Below are 15528 nucleotides of genomic sequence, written 5' to 3'. Positions count from 1 at the left end.
GGAGCTGCTCTCTCTCTCCCTCTGCGAGCCTCTGGCCACCAGGCTGCTGGCCACACCGATGAGCTGTGGGCACTGATGCTGGCCACACCAGTGTGCCATGGGCACTGATGCTGCTGGTCACACCAGTGTGCCATGGGCACTGATGCTGCTGGCCTCACCAGTGCTGCTGGTCACACCAATGCTGCCCTGGGCACTGATGCTGCTGGCCACACCAGTGTGCCATGGGCACTGATGCTGCTGTGGGCACTGATGCTGGCCACACCAGTGTGCCATGGGCACTGATCCTGCTGTGGGCACCGATGCTGCTGGTCACACCAGTGTGCCATGGGCACTGATGCTGCTGGCCACACCAGTGTGCCATGGGCACTGATCCTGCTGGTCACACCAGTGCTGCTGGTCACACCAGTGTGCCATGGGCACTGATGCTGCTGGCCTCACCAGTGCTGCCCTGGGCACCGATGCTGCTGCCACTGTTGGCTCGTGGTTTGCAGCGGAGCTGAAGCCCCGTGCGTGGTCTCTCAGCTCCCCAAGCCCACGGGGCAGCCGAGCATGCTGAGCGTGCTAGGAGGTCTCAAACAGTCCCGTCACAAAACGTTCTCCATTCCTGCTCCCTCCGCCAGCTCAGTGAACTTTGATGGAGTATTTCCGAAACGTCAGGAACTGCAGCAGTTTGTCTTTTCTCCTCTGCTTTAGTGCCATCAGCGCTCTCGTTTTTTCCTCCATGTCCTGGTCGGTGGCGAGGATTATCTTGGCTCTCTCCTCCGCCTTCTTGTCCCCGGAGTTTCTGAAGAGTTTCTGCAGGGACGCCTCGTTGATGCTCTCGAAGATGTTGGCCGCGGCTTTCTTGCGCAGCGCCGTGTCGAAGCGGTAGCCGTGCACCGAGGGGCTCACCCGCAGGGACGTGGACATGGCTGCGGGGCTGGAGCTCCTCTTTGCTTTCATCGACGAGGGCTCTGCCCGAGGAACTCGTGCTGGGCTGCCTCCAGGACTGGTATTTAAAGGCAGGCTGGAGGAAAAGCTGGAGGGCTCCGGTTTCAGCGGTGAGATCACGATGATGTCAACACCCAACAGTCGCAGGCAAGTTTAACATTTAAGTTGCCAACTTTCCTGTCGTGCGGACGAGATGAAAAGTCCTCTCAGCTTCTTCTGGAAATGTTGGGGTTTTTTGACCCATCACAGAACGGGCTTCAACCACTGCTGTGGGACTGAGCCAGCACAGCCCAAACTCCACTCCTGCCCTTGCTGCATGAGAAAAGCACTGCGTGCACAATGCATCATATCGTAAAGGAGTGAAACTCCAGGTGGGAACTGCTGCAATGCTAGCGAGAGGCTGGAGCCTGTGCAAACACCAAGAACTTGGCTCTGTCTCCACTGCCAACACTGCAAACCTGCTCCTGTCTGGACATGGGTTCCTTTCTGCTGCTTCCCAGCAGATGCAACTCATCTTTAGGGCACACAGAGCTGCAGTTTCTGACTGACAAGTGTTGTCCCAGAGGCAGGTGATCCTGACATCCTCTGAGATGACTGCCCTGGGTGTTACACCCTCAGTTGCACACGACAATGGTCTCAGGGGGAGCAAGAAAACTCAGTTTGCTGCCCTGCTCCTGCCTCCAGTGTCCTTCTGCTTAAATTCCATGCTCATTAGTGCTGGAAAGAAAACTCACCTCTGCTCCACAAGAGTCTGTGCTTTCCATACCACCCTTGGTCAATGACAAGCCCTTGGGCTGGGAGGACTCTCTCTTAGTCATAGGGGTCGGTTTTGGCTCCTGTGAGGAGCAGGGAGCTGCACTCAATGACCCTTTGGGTCCCTTCTCATTCCAGGGGCACTGTGGGCAGGGCACAGCTGCCAGCAAGGGGCTGGCTCTGCCCACCAGTGCTCCTGCTGGCCTCCCACACCTGGACTGCACTGGGCACAATCCAATCTGGCCCAGAATAGCTGTGGGTTCAAAAGTCACTTAAGGCCAGGAGCCAGAGATAAGTGGATTTTGGTTAATGTTTTAAAGCAGCGGATGCTGCAGAGGCTCTGTTTGGAAAACTAGAACTTTGTTTACTGTTGCCTGTTACTCATCCTTTCTGAAAGGCTCTAGGAACAGCCTCTGTCCCCATCCCACTCAGACCAGGGGTTTCCCTTTCTTACCAGAGGGCTGCAGAAATTACCTCTGACCACACTGAAGAACAGATCCAAGGAAACATCACCCAGATGCTTTTTATTCCACATTCCCTTTAAGACTTCAGCTCCTTTTGGTGGAGGGAGGGGATATGTCTGAGCCACACACGCCTCTCTAGCAGTCAGCTGGAGCAGTGAAGAGGTGAGCACACCTGAAGGCCCCGTGCAGATGTTTGTGCTGGCTCAGAATGGAGAAGGGGATTACCTGGGACTTGTTGGCTGCCAGGTGAACAGGTTGCTCCTGAGCCCCAGAATGACTGGCAAGCCCAGCTCCAGCCAGGCTCAGATCAACTTCCAGCTGGCCTGGACTTGCCAGGCTTCTATCCTTAGGAGAGGGAGTGGCCTCATTTCAGTGTCTGGCCCCTTTCCACCTGGGACTTGGGACTCACCCGTTGCTGCTGCTGGGCACATCCTGAAACAGCCCTGAACCCTGCAGTGCCCATATCCTGCCAGGACATGGGTTTCCCCACTGCTGCCAGGACTTTGCTCTGGCATGAGCTCTCTCTGCACGTGCCGTCGCTTCCTGTGGTTCTGTCATTGTGTGAGTTACTTTTTACAAGTTTTTCACCATTTCTTTTGTATGTGCTGGATGCTCCGTGCTTCAGTGTGTAAACAACAGCTTTGCAAATCCCTGGGATTCTTCTTCCACCAGCCAGACGTGCAGCATCTCACCTTGCCACGGTCTTGCCAAATTGGTGAGACCAATTCGTCAGCTGCTTGTTCAACATTTGCAGGGCTGATAAATCCACCCTGAAAATAGAACAGTTTTGGTGTGGCTGGATCTCTGCCCAGGAAAGATCTCATGGTTTATAGACTGTGCTAACATGAAATGTGATGGGGGAGCAGAAGGAAGCAGGGCCACATGTGCTGCCCAACCCTTCCTGCTCAGAGCTGCCCGAGCACTGGGGGCTAAATCTGCCCAAAACACGTGCCCAGATGAAATGCTGAAAGAGCTTTGCTTCACAGGACAGATAACACAGTGTCAGGGTACTTGGGGCAAAATTCAGTGCCAGAAGATCAGCCAAGATCTTGTGGGCTGAAGAAAACAAACCCTTTTTTTTTGTCCCCTGGTCAAAAACAAGAGCTGAGGCAGGTTCACGTGCGCCTTGTTTTCACCACTCCCACTGCACATGGAATCACTCTGCAGGTATTTGCAGAGATGTGGCTGACAGCATAAATTAGCAATATCTGTGGAAGATACAAGCTCAGAAAAGTATCTGCCATGGAAACCGAGACTAAAGCTGATGCTTAAGGAGTAAGACATCAAAAAGCTGCCAAGATCAAGCACGCGTTCCTTGTGAGCTCATCTCGCACAGAGCAGTAACAAATGTCTTTGCCCCTCCAAGCTTCTCTGCCCACTTTGTATAAATTTAGTTGTGCTTGGCTCTGACAGAGCGATGAAGCATGCCTCGTCTGTTTTTTTTCCAGTAATTCTTGTTTATATGGGTGTTTTAATACTGCTTTCCCAGTAATGCCTAGGAGGAATTATTCATGTGTTGGATTGGAGAGCAACTTCAGAGAAGATGTGATTTCTATCATCGTCCTCCTGCTATTCTTGTGTAATTGCTTTGTGCGACGCAAACGCTCCATTTCACCCGTTAATGGGAGGATTAATTCCCATCCCCACCGTCTGCAGGGAGGCACAGCCACATCTCTAATTGTGCTCTGCTTCTCCCGGCGTGACGGGCTCGGGGTGCTCGGGGTGGGGCGGTTCTGCTGCCAGGAAAGCCCCGGGCCCGGGCAGGGATCTGGCAGCCCCAGGGCAGGAGCTGGAGGGAGGCTGGGGCTGCCGGGCTGCTGGGGCAGCCACAAACTCCTGCAGAGAACTGGCTTTGCCTTCATGTAACCTCCAAAACCACTCCAAAGAAGGTAATCCGGGATGCCTGGCAGCTCCTTGGGGCATGTTTTGCATAGTTTTCCCTCCACTGGCTGCTGCCAAAGCCTGCATGGTCTGGAGCACCCATTTGGGGTCAGAGGATGCAGCAGCCCCCATGGAGCATCCGTGCTGCCCAGCCCTTCCTAGCCAGGCATGGGGCATTGAGAAGCTGAAATGCAGAATATCCTGTGATAGCTGAGAGATGTAACAGAAAGAGATGGATGATATAGATAGATATAGATAGCTATAGATAGATATAAATATAGATATAGATATAGATATAGATATAGATATATAGATATAGATATAGATATAGATATAGATATAGATATAGATATAGATATATAGATATATAGATATAGATATAGATATATAGATATAGATATAGATATAGATATATTGATATAGAGATATAGATGATATAGATAGATAGGTAGATATTTGCTTTTTCTTCAGGCCATTCAGTGAAAACCTAAGAATGGGAAATGTCCAGGAGCCTCCAGCCATCTCTGCTCCTGCCATCCTTTCCCTGGCTCACGTGTCTGGAGCTCTGGCTCCTCGCAGCCTTCACAGCTGCCACCAGCCTGCAGCTGGGGAAGCCCAGGCCTTCTCAGGAGCCAGAAATGCCACTGGCTGCTGGGAAGGGTTTCTGAGATGGAGAGCTCTGCAGACAGCCGGGGGAGTGGCTCTAAGGTCAAGGAGGAACTGGTTCATTGTGTTGCTCTCGGAATCCAAATTCCTGGGAGGTTGTCAGACATCCAGGGCCTGCCCTGGCTCCAACCTGCCCACAGCCTCTCTCCACTGGGATTGTGTGCATCTGGGACTCCACCTGAGATCTCTGTTTGTTTGGCTGTGGCTTGGGTTTTTCTGTGGTTGTTCTTTCTTTAAGAGAACATCTGGGAACACTTGTCCAAATCTCACGGCAGGACACGGTACCCTTTGCTCACAGAAACCCCAAGAGTTTAACTTGGCCATCTGTGCTCCTTGTGACTCCTCCTGTGGTCCCCATTTCCGAGATATGGCACAGGGCAGGTGCTTGTCCCCAGTTCAGAGGTACGGGAAGGAGGGGATGTTTGTCCCCAGGTCAGAGGTTCAGGATAAGGAGGGTCTTTTAAGGGCACTTCTGCTGCAGTGCAGTTGCTGGGAAGCACAGATATGTCTCAGACAATCCTCACACAGCTCCCTGGCCTGAAAACAGGAAAAACATACTGGTTTTCCAACAACAGAAGGCATGATGGTACAATTAAGCCAGTTAAATTCCATCAGAAAATATTTAAATAGGGGAAAAAATAAGGAGAATTTTTTTCTAAGTGAGGGGAATGCCTAAGTGAGGGGAATGCAGCTCCAGAAGTGTGCAGAGCAGCCCTGTCCTGCTCTGGGCCAGGGAATGGCTGGAGCTGGCTGAGCCAAGCATTGCTCTGTGCAGGGAGACCATATAAGAGTAAAGTCTGTGGTGTTACTGATAATGAATGTCTCCTCATTTCTCATAAATTCTCTGCTAAATGTACAATCACCAAGTTAATAACGCAGTGCAGGCCATGATGGATAGGCAGTTCCAGTGAGTAAATCATGTCTGGAAAGAAGCAGGAGACAAACAGAAACTTCTGGCACTTTTACCAGGCAGGACCCCTCGGAAGGAGCCCTGCATGCAGCAAAGCAGAGCTGGGGACACATCTGGTGTGGATGCTGCAGTCCCACAGGCTCTGGGGAGGCAAGGGCTTGCTGTGTAAGGAAGCCACAGGTGATTCTCTCGGTGCTTGAGACTTCTGAAATCCATCTTGCAAAGAGAAACTCTGGCTGTGGTGCTCCCCACATGTCGTGGGAGATCGTTCCTGACATACGGTGGTGGGTTGCTATCAGAGCATTGGCACAAAAAGAACAGCTTTGTCTGTGGGGATGCAGGTGGGCAACACCCAGGGGTGTGCAGCAGGGTAGGAATTGAAGTGGGAAAACTCCATCAGGTGTGAGCATGTGCCAGCAGGACCAACCCCCGGGATGGCACCAGCACCATGGGATGGCACCAACCCCCTGGGATGGCACCAACACCCTGGGATGGCACCAACCCCCGGGATGGCACCAACCCCCTGGGATGGCACCAGTACCCTGGGATGGCACCAACCCCCTGGGATGGCACCAACCCCCTGGGATGGCACCAGCCCCCTGGGATGGCACCAGCCCCCTGGAATGGCACCAACACCCTGGGATGGCACCAACTCCCTGGGATGGCACCAATACCCTGGGATGGCACCAATATCCTGGGATGGCACCAACACCCTGGGATGGCACCAACCCCCTGGGATGGCACCAACCCCTGGGATGGCACCAACCCCCTGGGATGGCACCAGTGCCCTGGGATGGCACCAAACCCCTGGGATGGCACTAACCCCCTGGGATGGCACCAGCACCATGAGATGGCACCAACCCCCTGGGATGGCACCAGTGCCCTAGGATGGCACCAACCCCCTGGGATGGCACCAACCCCCTGGGATGGCACCGATCCCCTGGGATGGCACCAGCCCTTCACGTCCTGCTATTCCCCTGGGATGCCACGGAAAGCATTTGAATATCCCGACTTCAGCATCTTCCTGCCGGGTCAGGAATGAAAGTTCGGACTTTGGAGCACGAACAGCCTTTTCTTTCTCTGCCCAATTTCCTGTTTGATCTTCCTGAAGGTCTGGAGGAGCCGTGGCTGGAGAGGGGCGCAGGCAGAGCCGTCTCCAGCTGTCAGACAGTTCATTGTCTCTGCCTGGGGGACGGGCCCGCGGAAATCCTGCCGTGGGGCTGGCCCGGGGCTGGCCCGGGGCTGGCCCGGGTCATTGTCGCAGCGCCCCGCACACGCTCGGCGCCGCAGCGCCCGCTCCTCGGGCTCTAATCTCTGCCCAGCCGCTTCCTCTGCTGCAGGAGAGGTGGCAGACAGGATGTGCCTTTGTGCCTTTGTGCTGCTCCACCTCCTGGGGGTCTGCGGTGCCCCCCAGAGCCCCCGTGGCTATTGTAAATCAAAGGTGACTCCGACCAAGGGGAGAGAATGATGTATCTGCCTCCATCATCAGAGGCTAATTAATTACTTTATTATACTGTACTATGTACATTTCATCTAAACTGAATCTGCCAGGCACTCACTCTTGCTCACACTTGCACTCATCTCTGATTCTGTCCTGGCTGTCCTGTGACAGTCCCACACACACCTGGCCCTGACAGGCCAAGGGAACAAACCATCCTCACCTGGGGTAAACCACCTCCAAACTGCATTCTACTTTGGCACAGCAAGCCAGATAAGAATTGTGTTTTCCTTCTTCCCTGCTTGTCTCACAGCTCTCTCTGTTCAGAGGCCATGTGAATACCACACGTGGCTGCCTCCAGAGCCGGGTGGAGGGAGCGGGGCGGGTGCCGAGGGTGGGGCAGGATGGTGGCACCGGGGCAACCCCGGGGGCTGGGGGTCTGTTAAGGGTGAGAGACAGCTGCTCACTTTGAAAATCTAAAAAGGTTTATTAAACCTTGACAAAAATACAGCAAAGGGCTACATGAGGAAAAAGCTGCAGGGCTGGGAACTGCCCCTCGTGCACACCACGGGGCTGGTTCATCCTCAGGAGGGATGCTCAGGCTTTTGTACCCCTGGGGCTGCATCAGCCAGCCCTGGCCCTCCCAAAGTCTGTCACTCAGGTCTTCTTTGCCATTTATCAGTGCAGACTGCTTTGTCACTGGATTGGAGCTCAGGTGCTGCCATGCCCACCCCCAAAGCACCCCCTGAGCTTTGCCATTCCCAGCTGCCCCAGGTAAGGCACACCTGTGCAGCTTCTTTGTACCTGTCCTGGACAGCCCAGGCTGTCTGATGGCAACAATACAGGGGGAAAGGGAACCGTGGGGAGAACAGAGGGCATCTAAACTACAATAACATAACTGTGCATCACTAAAGGTTTTATGGAAATTCACACAATAATTATTTTTAATTGCGACAGCCAACCATCTCATTATCCATCTGGAACATTAAGGGTGGTCTGGGGTACCCAGGGAGGGCTGTGGCCGTGCAGAGGAGATCCTGGGCTAGGCAGGGGCCACCAAAGGCTCAGGCTGGTGGCTCTGTCTGGGGCCAGGCACAAGGGAAAGCCTGGCTGACCTCTGTGCAGTGTTTGAAAGCCTGCAAGCAGCCCGGGCTGGGAAACACTGGCTTCGTGTTGAGAGAGCTGAGCCAGGTCCAGGGGCAGAGGGACAGCCTTGTTGAGCAGTGTTCAGTTTTCAGTTCCTTAATTCTGTGCCAAAGCAAAGGGGGATGGGCAGAGGGAGCTCCTGACCTGGCTGGGTTTTGGAGAGGGATGGCTGAGGTTTGGGTATCAGCAACACTGGGAGAAGAATGCCAGGAAGGGAAGGGAAGGGAAAGAGGGGAAGAGCAAAGCTGCATCTGTGGGGATTTATCAGGGAGTCAACGCCGTGCTGATGGTCTGGGAGATGAGCTTGGCACTGCAGAGTTATCAGCCTTATAGCTCATTTCTCCACCAACAAAAGAGTTTCTGGGAGAGAACAGATGGTGTTTGGCTCCTACCACCATCTCTGGTGGCCCAGCAACTTTGCTTTGAAGCTGCTAGAAAAGCAATTTCTGTGATCTCCTTCCCACCCCTGTGGCAGTGCCTGTGCCACAGGGGCTGCTGGCTGTACTGGGGTATTTTTGGGGCATTTTCTGCATGCTGAGGCCCCGCTGCAGACCCTCCCCAGGTTCAGCTGGGGCCCCTGCTGCTGCAGGAGGATGGGAGCTGCTCCAGGGCTGTCATTCTGGTTTGTGCCGGGGCTCTGGCTGTCCCCAAGGCCACTGCAGCTGTCAGGGCAGGTAAGTGAACTTTTGCCAGTGGTTGTTTTCCTCAGGAAGCTGCCTCAGCTGCCCACGTCAGCCCTGCTCAAAGAGCAGCAGCAGGGCTGTAAAGCCTATCTCTGGGACAGACAGGGCTGGCAGCTCCAGGCACCAGAGCAGAGCTGTCTGCCACAGGTCTGAGCTGGGCACAACTGGAGCAGGGAGGTTCCCAAGAGCCCTGAGTCATCTGTGGGGCACAGACCTGCTCAGGACAGCTCAGAGTGCTCCCCTTTGTGTCCTGGCCCCAGGCAGAGCCACCAGCCCCAGTGGTGCCACTGAGCAGCAGCCTGCTGACAGCCCCTGCTCTCAGGCGTGTTTAACTCTCCCAGCAATGCCTTCTAGATGTTTCCCCACAGTCACAGTCACAGTCTCAGTGAGTGATGCCTTGTTTACATGGGAGCCTTGTCTTTGTTCTCCAGATCTGCCCTTGACTCGCTGTCAGGTGTCAGTGTGCAGGGGCTCAGGCTGTCTGTCGGGTTATTTATGCAGCAGTTCAGACAAAAAAGAACCAGTTGAGAGCTGCCAGTAGATTTTAGTTCTGTGAGGGAGGGGAGGGAAGGGGAGAGGGGTGATGCTGTGTGTATAGCAGGCAGTGCAATCCCTCTGGCAGGGTCTGGCTGAGCAGAAAAGTGCTGGTGGTGAGGCTGGGCTCTGACAGCTCCCACTGTGGCTCTGAGCCCTCAGTGGCTCAGGGTCGAACCAGAAGCCCAGCCAGCAGTTTGTGGTCTGGAGTTGTTGGCACCTTCCTGGGAGAAGTAAATCCTGTTTGAGTTGGTGTCTGCCTCGTGGAGGGAATCTGCCCATCACAAGGGTCTGAGTGAGACCGAGGGAGGTTGTGGGTCAGGGACACATGGGGAGCCCTGCTCTCACCACTCTGATGGGGACAAAAAACCTGAAATAAAAGATGTGGTCTGTCAGCAAACAGTGCTGAGTGTGACATCAGGTCACTGAGGCCATGAGCTCATGTCCAGCACCCTCTGTGCACAGAGCTGAGTCAGTTCCGGCCACGATGAGCTCGGTGGAAGGAGCATTTTCCAGAGCTGTTTAGGGAAATCTTACAGAGAAAGTAAACAGATCTCTGACCCCAAACCCCTGCCCCTCTGCAGGCCTCTGTGATCATGGCAGCAGCTGGGGAAGGGGGGGCTGGTGCAGCAAAGGGGATCCTCACCCCTTGGGGCAGTGCCAGGGTGCTCCTGGTGCTGTGTTTGGCAGGCACCTGGTGAACACCAAGCTGCTTGTTTGGCAAATTAATTGGGGAAGAGAAAGGAATAACAGCCTGGCCAAGTGCCCCTGGGCTGGTGGGATGGTGTCCTGACTCTCAGGGGTGGTGTCCTGATGTGCCCCATCTGCTCTGAGCTCTGTCCCACGTCCCCTCAGGCAAATAGTTTCCTTGGGGACTTCCCCCCCCTCACTCCTGGGGCTGTGGGGCTCCTCTCTGTTGAGGAAGTATCTTTGATCTGTAGAAATTAAACCAGGAAAATATTTTCCATTTGTGTCAGGATAAAAATGGCTCAAGCCAGGCGTGATTGATAGCTGAAAAAAAATGGGAGCAGCCCCCGTGTCGTTTCGGAAGGCTTCCCACTGTCCTTGCTTACAGTAAACACTGAATATATTTAGCTGCAGAGCCCAGCATGACACAGCCTCTTACTGCAATAATAGCAGTGCCTGTCTCTTTTCCTTTTTTTTCCACTTTTCTAAGAAATGGGGTTGACTGGAGCTGCGAGGATGCCGGGTAGTGATTGCCTCACGGGCTCACTGCGCCTCCTGGACACCAGGGTCTGTGTTTGCCCTTGTTTACCCCGAGATAAACTCAGCAGAGAGTGCAGAAAGATGGGGATGGAAATGAGCAATGCTGGCTCAGACCAGGAACACAGGGAGAGGTGCCCTTGTTTACCAGGGCTGGCCCTGTGGGCTGTGCTGACTAACTTGGCAAACAGGCCCGTGGCACATCCTCTGTGCCACCCTGCAGGCTCTGGTCAAACCCTGCTCCCTGGGCAGCAGAGAAATGATCAGACCCTGGTCAGGACCTGCCTGTGTCTCATTCCCACCCTCTGCCCCACATTGAGCTATTTTTGTTCTAGTGCCAATGTTTGGGTCTCTGGTTCCTTTATTTACCAACAGCTGTAATAGTGCAATGGTTTACAAACAGTGGCCAGACACTGCTCTGGATTTTAGGGAAATAAAACCCCTTCCCAAAGGTCCCTCTGGGCATCCTTTATCTGATAATGAAGACTTTACCATCTCCCAGCACCGTGTCATCCTTTTAGCAGTGGTGGCTTCTCAATTTTCCCCAATCTCTCTCCATATTAGGTGTATTTTAGCAGCTCCTCTCTCCTCCCCCTTGCTGTAATTAGCAGGTTTTGGCTTGAGTCATGACCTGTAATCATATCTGGCCTGCAGCAGCTCTGCAGAGGTGAGCCCTTCCCCAGGTGCAGATAAGGCTCTGCTTGTGCCAGGCTGCATGGGACACGGTGCTCCAGGCACAGCCTGAGCTCTGGGGCAAGTGGCAGCACAGAAAGGAGGGGGAGGCTGTTTTCTGTGCTCTCAGATCCCTCCCAAGGGGAAATCACAAGGCAGACTTGGTTGTTGTTAATAAATTCCTTAGAGACCTGTGGTTGAGGTGTGCAGGGACGGAGCCTGACCAGGTGAGGAGGAAATGTCCCCCCAGCAGAGCCCTGGGGTGGTCCCTGATCACAGAGCAGGGACATTTGGGCCACAGGTGTGACAGCACTGGGGACTTGCTGCCTTTCCAAGGTGCTGCAGCAGGGCAAGGTTTGGGATGCAGCATTGGGAGCCCAGCAGCCCCCAGGTGCTCCCAGGAATGCAGCAGGTCCAGAGCTCTGCTCCTGCAGCACAAGTGAGGCAGGAACTGGGGGAGCTGCTCTGAGATAAACTCAGCAGAGAGTGGAGAAAGATGGGGATGGAAACGAGCAGTGCTGGCACAGACAGGAACACAGGGAGAGGAACAGCAGCCGTGGCTCAGGCTGGAATTGGCCGTGGCTCCAGTGGGACCTTCACAGCAGCCTGGGGACCCTGAGATGAGGCTACAAACTCCCAGACACTTTAGGGAGGTTGATCATGAACGAGTTTATGGCTTATGAGGGGTTTGTAAGGGAGCCAGGACCCAGATAATGGGGGATTTTAATTACTTGGATATTGATGGATATAATAAGTGTGCAGCAAACCACAAAGGGAAACCTATGGCTGGAGGGGAGAGTGAGATTGATCTATGCACAGCATGCTAAATCACTTAAATCATTCAGAGCCTCTTCTGGCCCCAGCTCCAGGAGCAGAGCCAAGTATGATAAATAAGGCTGGAATTGGGAAGTGTCTGGAATCCAAATATTTGTATTCCTGTTCGATTTCAAATATTCATGGGACAAAAGCAGCAAAGCACTTGGCTGGAGCTGCCTGGGGGCTGTGGGAATTCCTGGGGAGGGGGCTGGCAGCCCAGCAGCAGGAAAGGTGCTCAGGAACTTTTGCACAGATTTGTCTCAGTGGTGACCTGGGTGAGACCTGGGCATGGCAAGGAGGGACCCGGAGGCCACAGAGATTGGGAATGATGGAAAGTCTGAGCCACCAGTGTGGGTGGGATGACAGGCTGGGCATGGCCCAGGGAGCACAGGGAGCCTGGCAGGCAGGGCTGGCCACCTCCTGTGGGTTGGTCCCAGGGCTGGTGAGGCTCTCTGAGGTTTGGGGCATCAAAGGTGTGCCCAGGTGAGGCCTCCTCCTGCCACCCAGGCTTCCTTCTCCATCACACAGGCCTGACCATCAGGTATCACAGGGGAAATCTCTGCTTAACAAAAGCAAGGAGTCAGGAGTCAGGTGGGCACTCCAGTTTGTGGCTGGAAGAGCTGTTGGGCTGCTGGGCAGCTCTGAGTGGCAGCTCCACAGTGGAAACATGTGCCTCAGTGCTGCAGGGACAGGGCTGGCTCCAGAGATAAGGGAGATTTCTGTGTGGGTGGCACTGATTTGGGTCTGGAGCTGCTGCTCTGGATATGGACAAGGGCTGGGACATCTCTCCTGTTTTTCCATCCACTCCCTGGCAGGCGTCAGTCCCAGCTGACCCAGCAGATACTGCTGGGCTCAGGGAGTTGGTGCAAAATCCCCTTCTCAGTCATGTGGATCCTGGGCAGCCTGCACATCCCAGCCTGGCTGTACCTCTGGGAGCTGAGGTCTGGGGGCAGCACCTCTGAAGGAGGGAGGGGAGCAGCTCTTTTGCTGCTTTTCCTTTGCTGAAATACCATTAATTCTATTACCAAGCTGCAGAAATGGCCTTAACCCTGCCTGTTCCAGGGCTCAGGGTGTCCCAGCTGGGGTCTGACAGAGAGCAGCAGAGCCTGGACATTGCTGCTCAGGATGGCTCCTGGGGCTGGACTCACCCCACACATTCTGGGGTGTGCAGTCCTGCCAAAACAAACCCTTGAGGACAGAGCAGGGCCTCAGGTGGGCAGCCTGTGGCAGCACACTTCCCACTGGTGGGATGCAGCATGGGTGCCAAGCACATGGTTATCCTCAAACACCTCGTGCCATTTTTAGGCACAGGCATAAATTATTGAAAAGCCACGTGCTCCAGTCAGAATGCACCTGAGAGCTTGGATGTCTGTGTCTTGTGATCAGTGTTAGACAGCCATGGTTTGGAAACAGAGAGGAATCAAAGCTCTCTTGGAGCAGCTGTCCCAGGCTGCCAGGAGAGCACACAGGAGAAGCCTGTGGCTCAGTTCTGGGTACTTCCAGAGTGGCAGGATCCTTACTGAACCCCACTCCAAAGGAGCTGCTGGTTGTTTGTGGGCTGGCTGTGACAGAGCACTTGCAAACCACAGAGCCTGTGCTGTGCAGTTTGCTGGCTGACTCTGCCTCTGCAGCTTTTTTGGCACTTTCCTTGTCCACCAAAAGAAGGGCAGTGTGCTCTCCAGAGCCCTCTGACATGATCAGTGTGGGAATCCATAAAATCAGAGGGTTTGGGAAAGCTGCAGAAGGCCTCAGAGACAGCAGAACTGGGATTGGAGCTGAGCAGGAGCCATGGGATTGGTCAGCAGAAAAATGATGTAAAATATAGAAAAGTAAGGACAAACAGAACCATGGTCTGTGTATTAATGCTTGGCTAGAATAACTCCCTAAGCTGCAGAAAAGTTTATCTAAAGAGATATTAGGGAGTTCTAAGCTTAATACTGGAGCTCTGTGCATTGTGTTTGAGGCTCACAAGCAGGTGTTGGATTTGAAATAAGCAAAAATTGTTTTAACCAAAGGTAACTGTGCTTATAGTGGTTGGATGGAACCACTGTCAATGTGTTTTTGCTTTGTGTGATTGGTCAAAAAACTTTTAAAGTGAGTTGTAACATTGAATTCTTGGTCTGCTGCTGGGGATGTCAGCTGCTGGCACCTTCCCATTGCCATAACCATGGAATGAGAGTGATGCTGGAAAATCAAACAGCTCCAGGCACGTTCCCAGCAGTCCTGTCCCATTTGTGATTTGTGCACAGCCCCCAGCTGGTGATAATCAGCCTCTCTGATTCCCCATCTCCCCTCTTCTCTTCTGAGGTGACACAAATCCTTGCTCCTGAGGACCTGCTCCTGGTCTGGTGGCACAGGGCAGCATGTTTGGGGAAGGGAGTTTGCAGGAGGAAGGAAATCCCCCTGCTGGGGGTCCTGTGGCCCTGCCTGGCACCAGCATTGCTGCTCCCAGCAGGGTTTGGGCATTTCCAGCATGTGCAGGGCCCCCATCCCTGCAGGGCCAGCCTCCCTCCAGTCCTGGCTGCGTTTCTCATTTAGATGGAGTGATTTTTCCCCTGGTCCAAGTTTGCTGTTTTCCTGAAATGGTCTGAAATGCAATAGGCCAAGACAATCATTGGGATGAAATATTTCCTCCATGAAATATGCAGCAGCTATTCAGAAATGAAGATCAAGAGGAAGGAGTGCTGCCAGGCAGAGATTTAAAGGTGCTGACACGTTCCCGTGGGTTGTTTACTGAAGTCATCTCCAAAGCCCCAGTTTCAGGGCTATATTCAAAAAAAGAGCACAAAATACAATTTAGCAAGAGTTTAATAATTCAAGCTACAGCGTGCTGAGCTTGTTTTTGCCCTTATGGGAACATCATCTCATTTCAAAGGACCTTGAGTCCCTTCTGGTCGTGCAGAAGGGGCACTGCCAGGGCTATTTTTGCACCAAGACACTGACTGGGTGTGAATCCTGCCTCTGGTGCTGGTGCCAGCAAAACCTGGGGAGGCAAAACAGAGCCATATGGCCCCATTTCCCTAAAGATGCAAATTCCAAGGAATCTGGGCGTGCTGACTTGCTAGAAAAGGGCAACATAGGCACCTGGCATTACAAAAAAAGCTTTAGCACGGCTCTTGGCACAGGCTCTGCCCACTCAGCCCAGCTCAGTGGAGCGAGGTGAGCCCATTTCCACAGCCCTGGGCTGGGCAGGGACACTCGGGAGCAGCCACACCCAGCACGGGGGCTGCTCCAGGGTCCCACTTCACCTGCAGAGGTGTCAGAGGAGCCTCTCTGTGGGGCTGGCCCTGGCACCAGACTGTGTGCTATTCTATTCTATTCTATTCTATTCTATTCTATTCTATTCTATTCTATTCTATTCTATTCTATTCTATTCCATTCCATTCCATTCCATTCCATTCCATTCCATTC

At 53.6% G+C, this 15528-nt stretch overlaps 1 protein-coding gene across 1 annotated transcript; it reads right to left on the bottom strand.

Moving 5' to 3' along the window:
* Positions 1-266: 266 nt before the first annotated feature.
* TCIM (transcriptional and immune response regulator) lies at positions 267-995 on the bottom strand. Its single transcript, XM_059870584.1, has one exon. It carries the CDS (start codon positions 940-942, stop codon positions 622-624), a length of 321 nt encoding a protein of 106 aa, XP_059726567.1. The 5' UTR covers positions 943-995; the 3' UTR covers positions 267-621.
* Positions 996-15528: the final 14533 nt, after the last annotated feature.

This window comes from Haemorhous mexicanus, chromosome 30 (assembly GCF_027477595.1).
Source record: "Haemorhous mexicanus isolate bHaeMex1 chromosome 30, bHaeMex1.pri, whole genome shotgun sequence".
Lineage (NCBI taxonomy): Eukaryota > Metazoa > Chordata > Aves > Passeriformes > Fringillidae > Haemorhous > Haemorhous mexicanus.
Note: the sequence above shows the minus strand (reverse complement) of the source record. Positions and strands in the feature narration are given on the sequence as shown.